This window comes from Lissotriton vulgaris, chromosome 7 (assembly GCF_964263255.1).
Source record: "Lissotriton vulgaris chromosome 7, aLisVul1.2, whole genome shotgun sequence".
Taxonomy (NCBI): domain Eukaryota; kingdom Metazoa; phylum Chordata; class Amphibia; order Caudata; family Salamandridae; genus Lissotriton; species Lissotriton vulgaris.
The window spans coordinates 1,155,764,342-1,155,784,537 of NC_141695.1; the positions used below are offsets into that span (position 1 = coordinate 1,155,764,342).

The 20,196-nt window shown below is 42.2% G+C and overlaps 1 protein-coding gene across 1 annotated transcript in view; it reads left to right on the plus strand.

The window, feature by feature from the left end:
* LOC147703075 (sulfate transporter-like) overlaps positions 1-16,744 on the plus strand; it is a 306,504-nt gene extending 289,760 nt beyond the window's left edge. The window contains exon 4 of the mRNA XM_086931611.1: positions 15,122-16,744. Within this exon, the coding sequence (XP_086787737.1) occupies positions 15,122-16,744 (1,623 nt within the window). The remainder of the gene's footprint in view (positions 1-15,121) is intronic.
* The last annotated feature ends 3,452 nt before the right edge of the window (positions 16,745-20,196 follow it).

Genomic DNA, 20,196 nt, shown 5'->3' on the forward strand with positions numbered 1-20,196 from the left:
AAAGGTTTGTGGAGTGGAGTGGTGTACAGTACAGTGCTGTAGTAGGGATTGGCATTGATAGTTATAGAGTAGAATGGCATAGAGTGACATACAGTGGAGTAGCACATGGTGGAGTAGAGTGGACTAGACTGGAGTACTGTGTCATAGAGTAGACTGGTGTAAAGTAGGGTGCAGTGGCATACAGAGAGTTGCATACATTGTCGTATAGTTAAAATTATTAAGGACCTCTCCTCCCCTACATGCATGGAAAACAAAGTGGCAGCATCCCAAAAATTATGTGATGAGATTGCTCTACATTTTCAGAATAAGATTGCGAAAATCGTGGATACTCTCCATGATAATAATAATGTTGGACAACTTAATCCTGAACAATTGATAGATGAAGATCAACAACAGTCGGGATCTTTGGATAACTTCCAGACTTTAACAGAAGCTGCTTTTGATAGCTTGGTGGACAGCGTATCCTCCGGCTCCCCGCTTGATCCCTTCCCCCATAAAATATGGAAGTCACTTGGGGGAGACACCTTTCCCGGGCTGAGGCAGATATGCAATCAGTCCTTGGAAGAAGGAATGGTCCCGGAAGGCTGGAAACTGGCGATGGTGACTCCACTGATTAAAAAGCCTTCTCTGGATTCATCAATACCGGCAAATTTTAGGCCTATCTCACTCCTACCCTATCCGGTGAAAATTCTAGAAAAAGCAGTCAGTAGGTCACTGTCGTGCTTTTTGGAGGAGAACTCCCTACTTGATAAAGACCAGTTTGGTTTTCGCCCAGGTCATGGCACTGAGACTGCTCTGGTCACAAAGCTGGATAATTTGCGTATTCGAGCCGACAACGGGAATGCCACTGTTTTAGTGCTTCTCGATATGTCGGCCGCATTCGACACGGTGAACCATCTCATTTTATTGGAAAGACTTAAGAAGATAGGAGTGAAGGGTCAGGCACTGCAATGGCTTCAATCTTATCTAGTAGGACGGCAACAGGTGGTAACATTAGCACCGTTCTCATCTAGTAAATCACCAGTAATCCATGGGGTGCCGAAGGGATCTGCGATTAGTCCTATCCTTTTTAATGTCATCTGCAGCCCTTGCTCCCCATTATAAAGTCCTCCGGAGTCTGCCTAGTCAACTATGCCAATGACACCCAATTGGCTTTTTCTTTAGAAGGTGACCATGCACTATCTCTGGACATGTTCCAGCAATGCATGCGGCGGACGACTGACTGGCTTAGAAGAAACTCTTTGCAATTTAATAGTGGAAAGACCGAGGTGGTATATTGCTCCTCTGGTAGGATGCCTAGACAATATCCATATGCGTTCAGGCTTACTCCAGAGGAGGAACCACTATCTCCGGCCAGTAAGGTACGTAACCTGGGGGTGCTGATCAATGACGATCTTCAGATGGAATCTCAGGCAAGCAAGACCGCCAATGTATGCTTTGCCTTAATACGTATGCTACGCAAAATACTCCCTTTACTTCCAAAAGAGTCGCGCTTACTGGTGGTAAGAAGTACAGTGGGAAGCAGGCTAGACTATTGCAATTCCCTGTATCTGGGGGCCCCACTATACATCCTTCATGGGTTGCAAAGAGTCCAGTCTGCAGCAGCTAAACTGGCCCTTGGTAGGCAATGGAGTTCCTCTACAACTCTGGCTTTGAGAGAGCTACACTGGTTGCCTCTAAGGGAAAGAGTTCACTTTAAGTCCCTCTGTCTGGTTTTTAGAGCGGTGCATGAGCTCGGTCCTGTTCCTCTGCAGGAAAGGTTTTCATGGTATCAACCCACAAGGCAGCTCCGCTCCTCCAGTGCCGGCCTATTGACGGTCCCTAGATTCAAATGGTCGAGATTAGGAGGAAGAGCATTTAGTGTGGCTGGTGCCCGTCTGTGGAATTAACTCCCCTAGAGCCTTAGACAGTTTAACTCCTTGCTAGAGTTTCGCAGGAACTTAAAAACCTGGCTCTATCCCAGGGTCTAAGCCCCTGCTTCTCTTTTCTTTTTCTCTCTGCTGTGACCTGTTTTCACTCTGGTCATCTTCTATTAGTCTGAAGCGCCAGGATACCTGTAGGGTGACAGTATGCGCTGTACAAGCTTCAAAATCAATCAATCAATCAATCAATAGTGGACTAGAGTATCATAGAGCAGCATAGACTGGAGTGGAGTGTTGTTCAGTGGCATACAGTATAGCACAGTGTTGTACAATAGAGTGTAGGGATATAGACTGGGGTAAAGTGTCTGAGAATGACATACATTGTAGTAGAGTTTTGTAGAGTGGGTTGGCATAGAGTACAGTAGTGTGTTGTGCAGTGGAGCTGCATAGAGTGGATTGTTGTACAGTGGTACAGAGTGAGGTATGGTCTTGTGCAGTTGAGTAGAGTGGTGTGGCATTACCTAGTGTGGAGGAGTGTAGTGCCGCTGTGTAGAGTTGAGTAAACTGTTATGAATTGGAGAGGATTCACGTACAGTTGAGTGGAGTACTGCGAGTTAGGGTATTGAAAAGTATAGTGGAATAGAGTGTTGTACATTGGAGTGTACAGGCATAGAGTGGAGTATAGAGTAGGACAGCAATGTGTATGTGGATAGAGTGTAGTAGAGTAGGGTAAAGTGCCATAAAGTGAAGTAGAGTAGAGTGTTGTTATGTAGAGTGGAGGAAAATGCCGTAAAATGGAGCGGCTTATAGTGGAGTGGCGTACACTCTAGTGTCATATAGGGGAGTTCCGTACGGTGGAGTAGCATACAGTGGAATAGCATGCAGCGGAATACCTTACAGCGGATTATCATACAGTGGAGTATAGCAGAGCGGGAGGCATAAAGTGGACTAGCATAGAGTGTAGTGGTGTACAGTGGGGTGGTGTAGAGTGGAGTAGGGAATTGTGGATTAGCGTAGAACGGAGTGGCATACATTGAAGTGGCGTAGCGTAGAATTGAGTAAACTGTTATAATTGGAGTGGCATCTCGAACAGTAGAGTGGAGTGCTGTGCCATAACGTGTTGGATACTGTTGTAGAGTGGAGTAGCCTATTGTGCAATAGGGTGTGCGGGCAGTGCAAATTTGGACAGCCGAGTGTACAGGGATAGTGTGGAGTAGAGTCTAGTAGAGTGGCATAGAGTAGTGTACATTGGAGGGGCAGAATGTGGAGTGGTGTAGACCGCAGTGGCTTATACTGGAGTGGGTGTGAGTGTAATAGCATACAGTACAGTAACATACAATGTAGTGACACCCAATGTGATATAGTAGAATGGAGTGGCATAGAGTGGAATGGCAAACACTGGAGTGGTGTAAAGTGGGGTAGCATACAGTGGATTGGCACACAGTGTAATAGCAACAATGGAGTGTTGTACAATAGAGTGGCATAAATTGGAATAGTGGAGAGTAGAGTGGCGTAGAGTGGAACGGCGTCAAGTGGAATAACGTATAGTGGGGTAGCCTACAGTCGAATGGCATACAGTCCAGTAGCTTACACTAAACTGGCATAGAGTGGAGTTGTGTATAGTGTAATAGCGTAGAGTGGACTGGCATAGAGTAGCGTAGAGTAGTGTACAGTGTAATAAAGTAGAGTCGAGTGTTGTACAGTGGAGTGGCATATTGTATAATAGAGTATTGTTAAGTAGCATACATTCGAGTGGTGTACAATTGAGTTTTGTAAGCTGAAGTTGTGTACAGTGGAGTGGGATAGAGTGTAATCGTATTCAGTGGAGTAGTATACATTGGATTGGTGTCCAATGGAATAGCATGGAATGGAGTGGTGTAAAGGGAAGGGGGACAGAGTGGAATACCATACAGTAGAGTGGCAAAGAGTTAAGTTGCTTACTGTGTAATAGTGTAGAGTGGAGTGAAGCGGGGTACATTGGAATAGTGCTGAGTGAAGTACAGTGTAAGCATGGGCGAATTTTGCGAATTCGCGATCCGCGAATTTGCGGATTTGCGAATTCGCGATCCGCAAAATTCACGAATTTGTGCGAATTTGCGGATATTTTTTTTGCGTGTTCGCAGGGTTTTTTGCGTGTTCGCGGGGTTTTTTGCGTCTTTGCGAGCCGCTTGCATAGCAAAGTTACACATGCAGTCGTTTATGGGAGAGGGAGAGAGAGATAGATAGATAGATAGATAGATAGATAGATAGATAGATAGATAGATAGATAGATAGAAAGAGAGAGAAAGAGAGGGAAAGAGAGAGGGAGAGAGAGAGAACGAGAGAAAGAAAGAGAGGCCGGATCTCTGAAGGGCCAGATTCCTGAGTTGCCCCTACAGAACATACAGCTTTTTATTTTTAGCAAAATGCATATGGAAATTGTGCTGTAAAGGTCTCTTTTAGTTTAACCCCTCCAGACAACTCAAAATGGGTGTATTTGCCATCCTCTCCCTTCTTCCTGTTTTTTATATCTGTAAGTGCTTCCTGATGAGGTTTAATTCCTTGGACAGGTGCCTCGTTGCCTACTTGTAACTATTCTCTGACCCTGCTTCAAGGGTCAGAGCAGGGTCAGAGAATAGTTGCAAGTAGGCAACGGGGCGCCAGGAAGCAATTAGCAGCAGGTGTCCAAGTTGAAGTTAATTTGTTTGTAACCCTTTTTTAAAAGGTTACAAAGAAATTAGGTTCAACTTTTACACCTGCTGCTGTAACATTTGCTTGGCTGAAAATTCGTCCCCGCTGATTCGCGGATTTAACAGCGATTTCGCGAGATTCGCGGATCGCGAAATCACGGAAAATCTGCAAATTCTCCCGCGAAACGGATTTTACGCCCACCCTTAGTACAGTGGAGTGATAGAGTGGAAAATTATAGAACGAAATAGCATACAGTGAAATGGCATACAGTGTAGGGGCGTGCAGTGGAAGGGCATGGACATGTGTGACAGAGTGGTGGGCATCCAATGGACTGGTGTAGAATGGAGTAGCGTATAGTGGAGTGGCATACATGGAAAACAGCAGACACTGCAGTCATAGAGTGGAGTGCCATACAGTGGAACAGTGTAGAGTGGAGTGGTGTACAGGGGAGTGGTGTACATTGAAGTAGTGTAGACTGGAGTTGCATACACTGGAGTGGGATAGAGTGTAATAGTATACTGTGAAGTGGTGTACAGTGGAGTGACATCTGATGGAACCGTGTAAAATAGAGTGGCATAGAGTGGAGTGGCATAGAGTGGAATGGCATACAGTGGACCAGTGTAGAGTGGCATGTCGTACAGGGGAGTGGTGTACATTGAAGTAGTGCAGACCAGGGTGGCATACACTGGAGTGGGATAAGAGTGGAATAGCATACAGTGAAGTGGTGTACAGTCGAGTGACCTCTGATGGAACAGTGTAGAATAGAGTGGCATACAGTGGAGTGGCATACAGTGGAGTGGCATACAGTGGTGAGGCGTACAGCGGAGTGGCTTGCAGTGTAATAGGGTACAGTGGAGTGTTATAGAGCGAAGTGGCATACAGTGGAATAATGTAGAGGAGTTGTGTAGAGTAGAGTGGCATAGAGGGGAATAGTGTATAGAGAAGTATTGTACAGGGGAGTGGCGTACAGTGAAGTGGTGTAGACTGGAGTGACATTCAATGGAGTGGGGTAGAGTGTCATTGCATACAGAGGAGTGGCACAGAGTGGAATGGCATCCAATCGAATAGTGTTGAATGGAGTGTCAGAGTGGAGTGGCATACACTGGCGGGGCGTAAAGTGGGGTAGCGTACAGTGAGGTGGGATAGAGTACAGTGGAGTGTTGTAGAGGGGAGTGGCATTTTGTGGAATAGCTTAGAGTAGGATGGCGTAGAGTGGAATAGCATATAGTGGAGTAGCATACAGTGGAGTGGCGTACAGTGGATTGTCACAGACCAGTTTGGCAATGAGTGGAGTTGCATACACTTAAATTGCGCAGAGTGGACTGGAGTACTGTGGTGTTGCATACAATGTAAAATCATAGAGTGGAGTTTTGTACCGTGGAGTGGCGTAGAGTGGAATAATGTATATTTGAGTGGCGTTGAGTGAAGGGATGTAGATTGGCGTGCTGTACACAAGAGTGGCGTATACAGGAATACCATAGAGAGAAGTGGTGTATAGTTTAGTGGTGTACAGTAGAGTGGCTGTACACAAGAGTGGCGTATACTGGAATACCATAGAATGAAGTGGTGTATAGTCTAGTGGCGTACAGTAGAGTGGCAGACTGAGCAACACAGGGCCATGCAAGGTGGCCTTGCATTGCTATGCAAATTTGACATGCATGAGGGAAGTGTACCTCATACAATAATTCAGCAAGGCCTTAGTCATATTTTGGGCCATGGTATACAGTGGTAACTTCAAGGTATACCATGGTTGATGGCAATGATAAGCCAGCATATTTTTTTTGTCAGTCAGAAAACTTTATTTCACCAACACAGTAGGCATAAAAAGTGTACTACATATAAAAGACAGTTCACAACATTACAACACTCATGAGAAAAAAACGATAGTTTAGGAACACAGATACAAGTTCATGATCATTTACACAATCATAAAATCATTTCATTTTATAGAAATATAGTTTCAGGTAGTTATAGATCTCTTTTTAGTGCCAGTAATAAAAAAGATGCTAAAGAGAAACAGATTAAAGGATCAGGAAGTAGCTGGAGATAATAAAGTGCCACGCAACTCTGTTTAAAATTCATTTTTCGCATAATAGGTATAATGAAACGTTTCCTTTCATTATAATAAAATTTACAGAAAAAAAATTGTGTCATCCTGCTTAGATTGATTATCAGATGTACAAAATAGGAGTTCAGAAACAACAAAAACATTGTGAGGAGTACCCAGCATTAACGGAATATAATTTAGACGAAACCTCACCAAGACATACCCATGTTGCAGATTAGTAACAAAGGTTAGATATGTTCTATTTGACTTTGTTAATTCTATGGTGGGGCACGCCAGGTAGGATTCAACAGTTGGGAGATTAATATTTTTAATCTCCCTTTTTATCTGGCAATTTGAAAGCAGTTGAGGTTTTAGGTCAGTTTTGGATATAGAACTGCAGTTGGAGGGTTCCAAAAAGAGGTAATGAAGCCCAGCTTCCTTCAATGTTATTTCGACATAAATTAGCCAAGCAATATTACCTACTCCATCTAGTTCCAGGATATCTTTGATAATCTCTCTTGTCAAGACAAGGGACTCCTTTCGCCATATTGAGTGCCACATTAGGATAGGATGGGTAGATTTGCCTCCAAAGGAGTTTGTTTAAAGATTAAATATAGCTAGTTATGCAAGTGAATTGGATTCAGGTAGATTAATAATCCTGATTGAGATTAGTTTCAATGAATCAAGTAAACAGACATATAATTAAGACTAAATAAACACGACAAAACTTAACATTAAACAATAACCAGTAGACATGTGTATAGGCAAAGCAGTAGATTTTATCAAAATTGAATCATAAAGGGAAAAAATACAATACAGATAAAAATATGTACAAACAGGAATACAGGAAAAGTATATCTGAAATCAAATCAAATTCTCTGTAAACCCTGTAAAACACCTATCCAAAATACAGATGTATAAATTCTTCTTTGGATAAAGCTGAAAGTCGACGTTTCGGTCTTTATGGACAACTCTTTAAGACCATCATCAGGACAGAAAAAATTGATATTGTAACTCCCCAAAGAAAGGGTCCTTGAGGTATCGTTTGCCTTGGACTCTGTTACCATCAGTAGTATTGCTTCATGGCGAATCTTAATTTAACCACCATCAACTGATACGATGTTGAAGAAGACGATTTTTAAAAAAGACTCTGGAGATGGGCAGAGATTAATCTTGATAATGGCGAAATAGTAGGCAGTTAAAGCTCTTCACCTAGTTATCAACGCGTCACACAATCGTCAAAGGATCGCAATGTGTTATGGAATCGTCAGAAAGATCGATCTGTAGGAATCTTGAAACACGTTGATAACAGTTGATGGTGGTTAAATTAAGATTCACCATGAAGCAATACTACTGATGGTAACAGAGTCCAAGGCAAACGATACCTCAAGGACCCTTTCTTTGGGGAGTTACAATATCAATTTTTTCTGTCCTGATGATGGTCTTAAAGAGTTGTCCATAAAGACCGAAACATCGACTTTCAGCTTTATCCAAAGAAGAATTTATACATCTGTATTTTGGATAGGTGTTTTACAGGCTTTACAGAGAATTTGATTTGATTTCAGATATAATTTTCCTGTATTCCTGTTTGTACATATTTTTATCTGTATTGTATTTTTTCCCTTTATGATTCAATTTTGATAAAATCTACTGCTTTGCCTATACACATGTCTACTGGTTATTGTTTAATGTTAAGTATTGTCATGTTTATTTAGTCTTAATTATATGTCTGTTTACTTGATTCATTGAAACTAATCTCACTCAGGATTATTAATCTACCTGAATCCAATTCACTTGCATAACTAGCTATATTTAATCTTTAAACAAACTCCTTTGGAGGCAAATCTACCCATCCTACTATACTTTACCCAAGCCCCCAAAGGTATATTGGGTCGCTCACTATATTTAAACACATTAGGATAGGGGCCATTGCAATTATATCAGTTATATAAGGGTCACCTAGTTCCATGTGACACTTGCAGTTGGCACATGACTGTGGTAATGAAAGGACCCTTTTCAGGAAATTATCTTCGATAATCTGCAGTTTTGTACAGTCTTTCATGCCCCAAACAGCTGCCCCATAGGTAGCAGTAGCTACAGTCTTGGCTGGGTACACTGTTTTTATTAGATCTGTTGGTTTTAAACCAGTTATTTTTATAAACCTAGTTAGAGGCCCAATATTTTTTTCAGTCTAAGTTCTTCTATTAGTAATCATCTTTTGCCATTTTGTTTGAGAATCAAACATAAGCCCTAAATAATTAAAAGAATCGATAACCCCCATTTTTCACTCTTCAGTACTAATTTGTGGATATTTTCAATATTTTGAACCTGCTACTAAGATTAATGACTTTGAATAATTCTTCATGCTTAAATTACACATAAATTGTGTATAATCCTGGACTAGACGACGTAGTGCATTAGCAGTATGAGCTAAGAGTACAGCGTCATCTGCATATAATAAACTTAGCACTTGCACTGAATTAATATAAGAGACATCTGGTGTAGAGCCCAACAGTTTGGATTCCACACCATTAATATAGAGTGCGAATAAGAAGGGGGCGAGAACGCACCCCTGCCTCACTCCTCTTGCAATTTTAAAAGGTCTATAGCACTCACCATTCGTCCCATACCAAACACAGGTGGAAGCATCTGTATAAAGGTCACGTATAATATTAATATTCTTCAGGTCAATGCCCATCTCCTCCATGATCTGCCACAGCCTAGGCTGTGCCACACAGTCAAAGTCTGCGGACAGATCCATGAAGGCTAAGTGGAGATGGCCTTTTTTTGCAGCTGTGTATTGCGCCATAATTAGACTCAGGTTCAGACACTGGTCTAATGCACCTTTATCTTTTCTAAAGCCAAATTGGCATGGGATAATAATATTCTTTTCCAGAACCCAGTCTTCTAGTCTATTTAAGATCAATCTGCCCATTAGCTTTGCAGTAGAGTCTATTGAGGAGATAGGTCTATAGTTTTTCGGGATCGACCTATCCCCTTTTTTATACATGGGAACGATTACAGTTGTTTTCCAAGATGGTTGTGCTTTTGATTGAGCAATTTTGTTAAAAACATTTGTTAAAAGTGGAGCCCATAGATCTTGATTATCTAAAAATAAATCTATAGGAACTCCATCCGGTCCTGGAGCCTTTGCTCGTTTACATTGATGTACAACATGTTTTGCTTCAATGAGTGTAAAGCTGACAGGAGGCTCATCAGTCTCCAAAACATGGGGAAAAGATTGGGGGGTTGTCATATCCTCCGTTCCAAAGAGGACTGTGTGTTACCCATGCCTCTTGGTCAACTTTAGTATCTGTGGTCATAGCCTGCTCATCCTTTAAAAACGGGGCATTAATCAAAGACCAGAAAGCTTATGAACTTTTTAGTATAGCAGCCTTTTGCAAGTTTTCCCACCACTCTTCTTTTATAAACCTCAACCTAGTGGTCTTTGCATTTTTGTAGGCTTGACGCAAGCCTTTTACCAGCAAGGGTTGGAAACGAAAAATGATTTAAAAAAGTACGTTCAAACTGACCAGTTAAGTTATCAACAACTTTTAAAAAAGCAAGATTATTTATCATTACTAATCTATTTAGGGTATTACCATAATTAGGTATGACAGAAATGGGGGACACAGTCTCCTTCCTCATCCTGTATTCCACAAATGAATGCATTGAGCTTGTCACAAGGGTGAGCATTGAAATCCCCAAGCCAGATTATATCACAAGGTTTACTGGATTTATCCTGTAGTTCAGTAACATCTCTTTCTAGTGTAGCCAACACTGCTGATTGGTTACTACCAACATTATTATTGTAATAATTAATAAAAAGCCAACAATAATCCAGAGAATATTTAAATAAGATAGTATGATAATAAGGAGAATCATTTAAAAATGCCTTCACCTTAAACGGAAAAGTATTAGAGAACAATGTCAGAAGCCCACCCTTAGCCCGACCAGCAGATGATAGAGCAGCTTCAGTATAAAAGGAGCGGTACCCATTCAGATATATTGGGACCCTTTCCCAGGTCTCTTGTAGACACACTATATCAGTGGAAGTTAACAAGGAAAGCCAATCATTATTAGACCTTTTTTGATTATAACCAGCAATGTTCAAAGACATGACCGATATAAAACCTGTAGAGTTCCCTTGAAATGTCTGGCACTGAGACAGGTTAGAAATGTTTTTGCGGCTGACTAAGGTCACTGGAGGAGTGAGTGAAGTGATAGTGGGCAAAGGAAACCTTTTATGTAAATCTAAAGGAACATTCCCACTGGTTGACATAGTCTGAAGATCCAGTCAATAACAAACAGAGAGGCTTCTAATGCTCTCAGATTATTAGCAGAACTAGAGTCACGGACGAAGCCCGAAGGAACAGAAGAAAGCCCAGTAGTTTGTTGTAGGGCAGTGTTTCCCATCCTATCAGGGACAGCATTAGACCTTACAAAGGGGTCTATGCTTATCTGAGAGTAAGGTCTAGCTACGTCAGTTATTGCAGTGGTATTGGGAGTGGATTGAATTGTAAGATAAGAGGTCTCCAGAGCTGTTAGTTTATCCTCAATTTGAGACAATTTGTACACTACAGGATTCAACAAAACAGTCATCATAGTTTTTAGTCTCTTCATTAAGTCAGAGTCACAAGGATACACAGCCTCCAAAGCAGGATTATTAACATTTTCGTTTTGTCCAGCACATCTAGTAGATCTTAGCTGCAATGAGAGACCTGAGTCTGAGTTGTTACCCCCGGTATGTTTCTCCTTACAAATCCGCTTTGTAGTTCTGTGCTTTACGGGACCAACCCCTTTTCTCTTTTTAGCGTTTGAATCTGGTTGATTTATTCCCACTTGGTCGGTTGTTAATTGCTTGTGGGTAATATTGGGGTCTCCATGTATGATGTTATTAGGTGGTAAAGATGGATCAACAGTCAAATCTCCAACAGTGCCAGAATCACCTACAAGTTGGCTCGGGTTCAATTGATCAGCGGCAGTAGCTAAATGCCCTTGTCCTAAGGAAGAGCGCTTTTGCATGATCAAGGTGTCCAAGGAAAGCCTTCTCTCCGTGTGTTCAATTTCATGCACCAAAAACAGATTCATTCTTGTTAGAAAGGCATCTAAGGTACCAACATGATCAGTTCCTTGCTTCTCCTTGGGGTTCTTCCTTTTAATCATTGTTGCCCTTATTTATTTATTTATCTATGCAGATCTCCCAGAGTTAAGTTTTTAACTTTCTTAGCGGTGTCTCGACAATGCCACAATAGAATGGATATAGGATATAGGTTGGTGTGATTATAGGGACCACCGCCTCCCTACCTTAATCTTCAAATTGGTAGCGGTAGCTGTCAAAAATCCCTGCAACGATGATTTTTCTGGCAACATGGAAAGAGGGTAAGCACTGCCCAGCCTCTTCTGGCCCCTGACGGGCATGGGCAGGCCCACAGTGCAATGTGATGCAATGGGGAACTGGCGTTGGCGCCTCCTGCTGATTTCCTGACGAAGGCGTCTCCACACGCCGAAACGCGCGTCGAATTATACTAAGCTTTGCCACACTGTTAATCATTTGATCATAGAAAGATATTGTTTTAACCAAATGTTTCTGTATTGTATATTTTTTTTCTCAAAAATTTATTGTTTTACCTTGACTGAACACTGTGTTTGTATTTGTTAAATTTTAAATAAAACAGAACATTTTGTACTGCCCTTACTTGCTTGACACTTTATGTATATAATTTCTGAATAACACATTCTTCATTCACCTATAGCGACTCTTACTGTCTAGGATGATACCCACATTGTTTTTTACCTTGTCCTAGAAGATTTTATTTGCCAGAGGGTCCTTGTTATTCACATATGTTGGCGCCTCCTGCCCCTGGTCCAGCAACATGGTCTCTTGGGCCCCCTCAGGCAAGGCAAAGCAGCGGAATCAAATTATGTAAATGCAATGCAATGCAAATGCTACTTAGTATTTTGTGCTGCTTTGTGCTGCAATGCTGCAATGCTGTGCTGTTCCTTAGCTCTGTTCTTTAGCTCCTTTAACTCTGACTTAACCCTGGCAATGAGTGGCACATGTTATTTTATTTTGCGCAGCCCCCTTAGTGCACCTTCTATCATGAGCAAGACTTATCTCAGCCTCAGCATCAGGCTCCCTTGCACCAGTAGTTATCACGGGCTGAGGACTGAGTGTTAGGCATGGGCTAAGGGCTGAGCAGCATCTTTTGGTGAAGCCAGGACTAAAGACGTAAAGGGGAGGGGGGGAGCGAAGGGGCAATTCTGCATCTAGCGGACGGCTTTGGCGAGTGACCAGCTAGCTTTTTACCGCTCACGATCACCTGCAGCCACTCTCAAACACAGCTGTAACTGCCTCAACCGCACACAGCCCCTCTCCATCTCTGCTCCGCCCGTACCTCCACAGTTCCCGTGCCCAGCTTTGCTCTGCTGCTCTACGCCGGTGGTCCTTGTCCTTGTCCGTGGTCCAAACACCGCAGAAACGGCTCCAGTGATTTCTGCAGCTCCAGTGATTCCTGCGGCACTAGGTGCTCTCCGCTCTCTGCCCTCTCACACCACGTGACTTCCGGAGCCATGAGTGTGAGATAGCATACAGTGAAGTGGCGTACAGTGGATCGTCGCAGACCAGAGTGGCAATGAGTGGAGTTGCATACACTTAAATAGCACAGAGTGGACTGGAGTACTGTGTTGTTGCATACAATGTAAAAGCATAGAGTGGAGTTGTGTACAGTGAAGTGGCGTAGAGTGGAATAATGTTTAGTTGAGTGGCGTTGAGTGAAGGGATGTAGAGTGAAGTGCTGTACACAAGAGTGGCGTATACTGGAATACCATAGAGTGAAGTTGTGTATAGTCTAGTGGCGTACAGTAGAGTGGCGGACTGAGCTGTGTTGGCCTTGCATTGCTATGCAAATTTGACATGCATGAGGGAAGTGTACCACAATGCAATAACTCAGCAGGCCTTAGTCATATTTTGGGCCATGGTATCTGTGGTAACTTCAAGGTATACCATATTTGATAGCAATGATAAGCCAGTATATAATTGGGTGATGCCTGTCTTTAGGAAATCGAAAGGCAGCCATATTGTTTTTGCTACACTTTGGCTGTGTTCTATGTTCGGGCCTTAGATATTGGTAAGTAGTAGATTTTATTGTTGTTCCATACCTATTTCCACTTTATTAACATGGTAATAGGTTAGGAAATGTACGTATAGTACTTTACGGAGTACCGTGCTATTACTTAGTAAGTCCCATATTTTTTGGGAAATGTTTCTTTTTTAATTATTTTAAGTTGTGCAGTAATTATGCAGTATTTATTCTGTATTTGCGCAGTACTCTATACACTTTTTTATTTAGAAAATTAAATATGTTAAAAATTGTAAATACTTTGTACTACTCTATATTTGTAAACTATAGTGTATTACAATGTGTTTGCAATTTTTTAAGATATATATATATATATATTTTTCAAGTGCTGGGGTTCTTCCTAGGTAGGATCACGATACTCAGTAAATATTTTTTTAAAATATATAGAAACTTATCATTATTTTTCCCATCTATTATCACTTTACTAAAGTGGCAATAGGTTGCGAAAAAACATAATCTTAACGCCTATATCTAAGGCCCTAAACCAGAACACAAGCATGGTGGCTTTGAAATAACATGGTTGCCTTAAAATTTAGTAAAGGTAGTCATTATCTAATCAGCTAATGACTTTTCATCGACTTGTGCCAAGTTAGGTTTGTGGAATTTAGAGAAATTTCATAAAAGTGCCATGGTCACAGATCTTACTACCCTTAAATGATTTTACCTGTAATGCCAAAACAATTCATCTGTACACCATAATCTCTACTACTGCCAAATTTAATCAAAATCTGACTGCCCGTTTTTGTGCTATACGAGATACAGTATGTCTGTGAAAAATGCATTAGTGGAAAAATGTGTTTGGGCCCCCCTTTTTTCTATGCAACCCCTTCGCAAATCACCATGAAACTTTGCTTCCTCTGTCACTCTACAAAAATCTACAGGTTTGCAAAGTCAGTGGGGATTCCTCAAATGGGCGCGAAGGGATTAACATGCAAAAATGCATAGTATTCCTATACCTGGCGATCCTAACTATAACACCATATATTAAAAAAAATAGGTTAGAATGCAATTTAGGTAGGAATTGAAATAACATAAAAACGAATGTTTACAAATCAATAACCACTGGAATTCACTAGTTGTTCTTTACTGATCTAAATAGAACTTGCTCCCCTGCCATGCACTACTTATCAACTCACATATTATATCACTCCTGGCATGTTAAATGTCATCTCCAATGAGGCCCTGTGCAAAAGCCCCTGCAGGAGGCCATTCTTCAATGTGCATGACCTATGGCTGCGCTCAGCACGGGGATGGTGGCAGGCCCTTGCTATAGAATGTATTGTATATATACTTGTAATTTATTTGTGCTTCTTACACCTGTAATGCTTTTTTTAAAAACGTCTTTTGTCTATTTTTGCACAGCTGTTAAAAGTTTAACATAATTACCTTTGTATTTTTAGATCCTATTTTGGATGTTCCAACTGGGCTTCATAGCTGTGTATTTGTCTGAGCCACTGCTGAGCGGATTTGTGACAGGATCTTCCCTGACAATCCTCACGTCCCAAGTGAAATATCTCTTTGGACTGAAAATTCCAAGCCATGATGGAGCAGGGGCCCTTGTACTCACCTGGATTGACATCTTCACATACATTAAAAAGACAAATGTTTGTGACCTCATTACCAGCATTGTTGCATTGGCTGTCATCGTACCTGTTAAGGAGATCAATGACCGATTCAAAAGCAAAATGAAGGTTCCATTCCCTGTGGAGTTTTTGATCCTTGTTGTAGCCACACTGTTTTCCCACTACCTTAACTTCAAGGGAAAATACAATTCTTCAATCTGTGGGAAGATCCCCACAGGCTTCCTGCCACCCAAGGCAGCAGATGTTAGTCTCATTCCCAGCTTAGCTTCAGATGCTTTTCCCATAGCTGTCATCAGCTTTGCAATGTCGGTCTCGTTGGCTGAGATGTTCGGCAAAAAGCATGGATACCCTACCAGGGCAAATCAGGAGATGTTAGCTATAGGCATGTGCAACTTCATCCCATCTTTCTTCCACTCTTTTGCATGCTCTGCAGCATTGGCTAAAACACTTCTTAGAGAATCAACAGGAGCCAAGACTCAAATCACTGGTTTGGTCACTGCCCTGGTTCTTTTGCTAACACTATTGGCCATTGCCCCACTCTTCTACTCCTTGCAGTATTGCATCTTAGGTGTCATCACAATTGCAAATCTCAGGGGGGCCCTGAAAAAGTTTGCAGACACACCAAACATGTGGCGTCTCAGCAAAATTGACACTGTCATTTGGTGGGTCAGCATGCTTGCCTCTTCTCTTATTTCCACTGAAATTGGTCTGCTGGTGGCGGTTTGTTTCTCCATACTCTGCGTCATCTTCCGCACCCAGAGACCCAGAGCTACCCTCTTGGCTAAAGTAAGTGACACTGAGATCTATGAGGACCAGTTCACTTACAAAGAGCTCATAGACATTCCAAATATCAAAATCTTTCGTTTTGATGCTTCCCTGTATTATGCCAACAAGGCCTATTTCAAGAGTATGCTCTACGAGAAGACAAAGGTGAACCCTTTAGACATTGCGGTATTGCAACGAAAGGCCAGAAAAGATCAGGAGGCAGTTGCCAAATCCACTGATTGTGGTTTCTTCTCCAAATATATTGCCACAAAATCATCCAGCAGACACCAGAAGAATTCAGTTGAGATCCCCATGCCAAAGATTGGCATGCATTCCCTGATCATTGACTGCGGAGCCATGCAGTTCATAGACACAGTTGGCCTCTTTATGCTAAAGGAGATCTACAATGACTATAACAACATTGATGTGCATGTATTCCTTGCCAATTGCAATCCTTCAGTGAGACGTTCCCTTCAAGAGGGTGGCTACTTCATCAAGTGTGATTCTGAAAAAGACCCAGAGCAGCTGGCTTTTCACAGTGTTCACGAAGCTGTGCAGTTTGCTGAGAGAAAGTATGCTGATAAGCAGAGGGAGATTCAATTAATCAACACTACCCTCTCCTTCAACCCCAGCCAGACTATCACCGAAGACATATATGAACAAACTAAATTCTAGCAAGTGGTGGTAGAGATGCGCTGCAAGGTGTGTGGGTTCATCCAAAGCCTACAGTTTGCTCATGCTACACTGTCCATCATCTGTTTTGCAAACAATCTGGGCGACTGAAGGAAGGGCATATACATTTATCACAGTTTTTGGAAGAAGAAAGTCGAAAATAATATTCCTCATGTTCTGGCATTAGTATTCTGAGGAAATGTAAGATATCAATTTAACAAATCCTTCTCCCTTAATCCATGGTCTTTAGCTTTATTCGCTTTATTAGGATCAACACACAGAATAATCATATACAGTAATTCCTACCATGCAATTAAATGTGTGAAACTGCATCTCAGAAATATGAGTGACAATTTTCGTACATAATAGCACCTCATAAAATACACAAACAACGAACTCCATATAGGGAAAGTAATGAAGAGAAGAGAGGACCCTTGGAATAATGTAGACAACAAGGTACAACCAGGAAAAACACAGGCACAGGGGACAATTTGGGAGTAGTACCTTGGGTCTTCTCAAGGAATATTCCTGAGAAACTCCTCTCCACCCAAGTCCAATGGTCCAAGCAGAGCAATCTAGCAGTGAGCAAACAAATTTGTTCCATTAATTCACTCCATTATTAGCTTCTTCATGATAGGATCTCCCTCCGTCCCCATGCTTAAAGTCACATGTTGTACCCTGCCTCATTACATGGCGTCTGACTGGACAGCAACCAGAAGAGGAAATACTAAGAGTTAGAAACTCCTTTGGAACCAACAGAAGTTCCCTTCTCCTGTCTGTGTCGTTCAGCAGTAATCAGGAAAAAGAGAACATTCACTTGTAAATGCTGCTTTGGGAGGGTCATATTTCAGTATTCCTGAGAGTCTAATCCTTCAGTGTGCTCTGACTACCAGCAGGCTTCCACCAGCACCATCAGGAAGTGACAGATGTCCAGAGAACAACACCATCACTTCTGCCACAGAGGTCAGAGAGTCAAACACTGGATATTCCAACACCCTAATATCACAGCATTTCAGGTTCTCTAGTGTCTCCAACTGAGTGTCCAAGCTCCACTATGCACCAGAGAATTGACGTCAGACTTCTCACTGCTCCATAAACCTCTCACTTAGAGCCCTACCACATTCAACCTCACGTCTGATGAGCCTTTGTGCCAAATTCAGTCATAGAGGCCTCCATTTTGACTATGCATGCCTCCTTCACCATAGAAGTCTTTTCCACCTTATCCAATTTGTTTTTAACTCGGGTCCAGCGCCTCCATCATCTCTTACTGCCCTTTAATTATAGCTCCAACTGATGTCAGAGGATCCACATGTTCAGCTTTTGGAAGTTCTTCAACCTCATTTTTGGGTGTGATACATTGTCATGATTCAGACCACACCACTAGCAGTGCCTAGGTGGCTCAGCTGCCTGCTGTTAACTTCCTCTCTTCTTAAGATTTTTCCCAGTATGCCTTCTCCCTGGAGTCACAAACGCTGCTGTGAGGGTGCATTTGCACTAGCTCTAGTGAAGCCAATCCCCACATACTATTCAGGGTAGGCCGTACTCTCCTCTACACATGGCAGCCCAGGCCAGTGGGGGCCCCTCCGCAAAGGCGGAGGAGCATTGCCCACTGCTTTTTTTTTGCAGTGAAACAAAGGGAAAATAAAATGATAATAACTCGAGTTATTATCATTTTATTTTCCCCAAACTAACGCAGCTTTGAGTGAGCGAGTGGAAGCAGGGGAGGAGTAGTAGGACTCTCCTAAGTTCGCAATGTTTGCTTGGCCGGCCCTCTCGGGCCACTCAAAACCTTCTTGTGCCCTTCGCATGTTCTCCATGCAGGTTGCAGTACAGCCTGCATTGTGAACATGCCCTGGCTCCCACTTAGCGTCTGAGCACCGAAACATGGTGCTCAGACCAATTACAGTGCTGCTAAGGCAGCGTTGTGTTTGGCTGACTGGGAGCCTGGGTGTGCTTCCTGTTGAGGCCAAGTGAGGGAGGAGAGACACAGCTATACAAGGCGAGGAAGAGGCAAAAAGGTATGTTTTGATTTGTTATTTTATTTTTTATACGCACTTCCCTCCCGTCCTTCCCACTCACGCCACCGCCCTATACCTTGGAACCGTGCCAGCGGCTGCTGGCCCAGGCTGTAAGCGAACTCCCCTGCCTTTCACACCAGTGAGGTAGAGTCTCTGGCATTCTGCAGCTCTGTCAGTGCCTTTTAGTAAGAAATGTTCCAATACACAGATCTGCACCTCCTGTTCCTTGGCTATGGGCCCACACTTCAGCCTGAGGCTTCAGAATGGCACCCATCTGGTTACCACTCAGCCAGAGTCTGTGTCAAAAGTTGCATAAATTAGAGGCTGTGAACTGAGTGATACAAGGAACGGCTTTCCCAATGATGGGCTCCACCACAATCCATGAGCATAGATACATTTTCTCTCTCAACTGTGATTTCAGTGCCAGCATAGTATTATTAATAGTGAAACAGAAGGAGTGCATTGTAATTACAGAAATCAACAATCAAATATTGAAGTCCATAAATAATCCAGTTCCACTGCAAGCTTCCTGTTTTCTGTATCCAGTGTTTTATTGGTATACGCTGTTTTCACTTTTTTTCTCCTTTTAATTCACAATTAGTTCTTCAAGAAGACATTCACAGAATGTGTTATTAAACGTACACTCCACAGCCTATGCATTTCGTCCCTCATGGGACATCATCAGGGCTGTAAAGAAAAGAACATAATAAAGAATTCTGTACTCCAATACCTTACTTCGACAAATACTTAATTAGTATTCAGTTTCTTCATCTACACCATAACTGTAAATACAAGTATCTTATAAAGTAGAGGCCTGCCTATATACCACACTAACAACAGTTTTTTACATTCATGCACCTGCCTATATAACAATTTACTTCACCAATATCCCCTAATAAATCACTAAATGGTTGGAAAATACAAATCATAATCTGCATTAAAACCAATTCTCAAAATAGCATCATCCAAAACATTTGAGACTTCTTCCTACCCGTGAATGGCCTTATCATAACATTCCTCCCCTTTAAATTAATACTAATACTGCGTACCTTCAAAAATTGACTAGTCCTTGGATGGAAGAAAAATATATATTTCGTGTCTCTGTTAGTGTATCCTTCCGTTACTGATTCCAATTCCTGGTCTTAGATCTTGGCCACTTTGAACTTGTGGAGGCTTGGCTCAGCAGGCGAGCGAGCAGGAAAAGTGGCAAACAAACAAACGCTGCTGAAAGGCTACCGCAGATCGCATACCACGTACTAGTAAGCCGTTTGAATCCTGCAGCAGATACATACAGTTTGCATGATTGTATGTAGCCAAGGAATGAGGAGGAGTCACTTATTGCCGTAGCTGCTCTCACCGCAGTTGTTGCTGTTGCTGCTCGCGGCCCGCTTGACTTTTGAGCCGCCTGGTTTCCGGTGTGCCTGCTGTTCTTGTTAC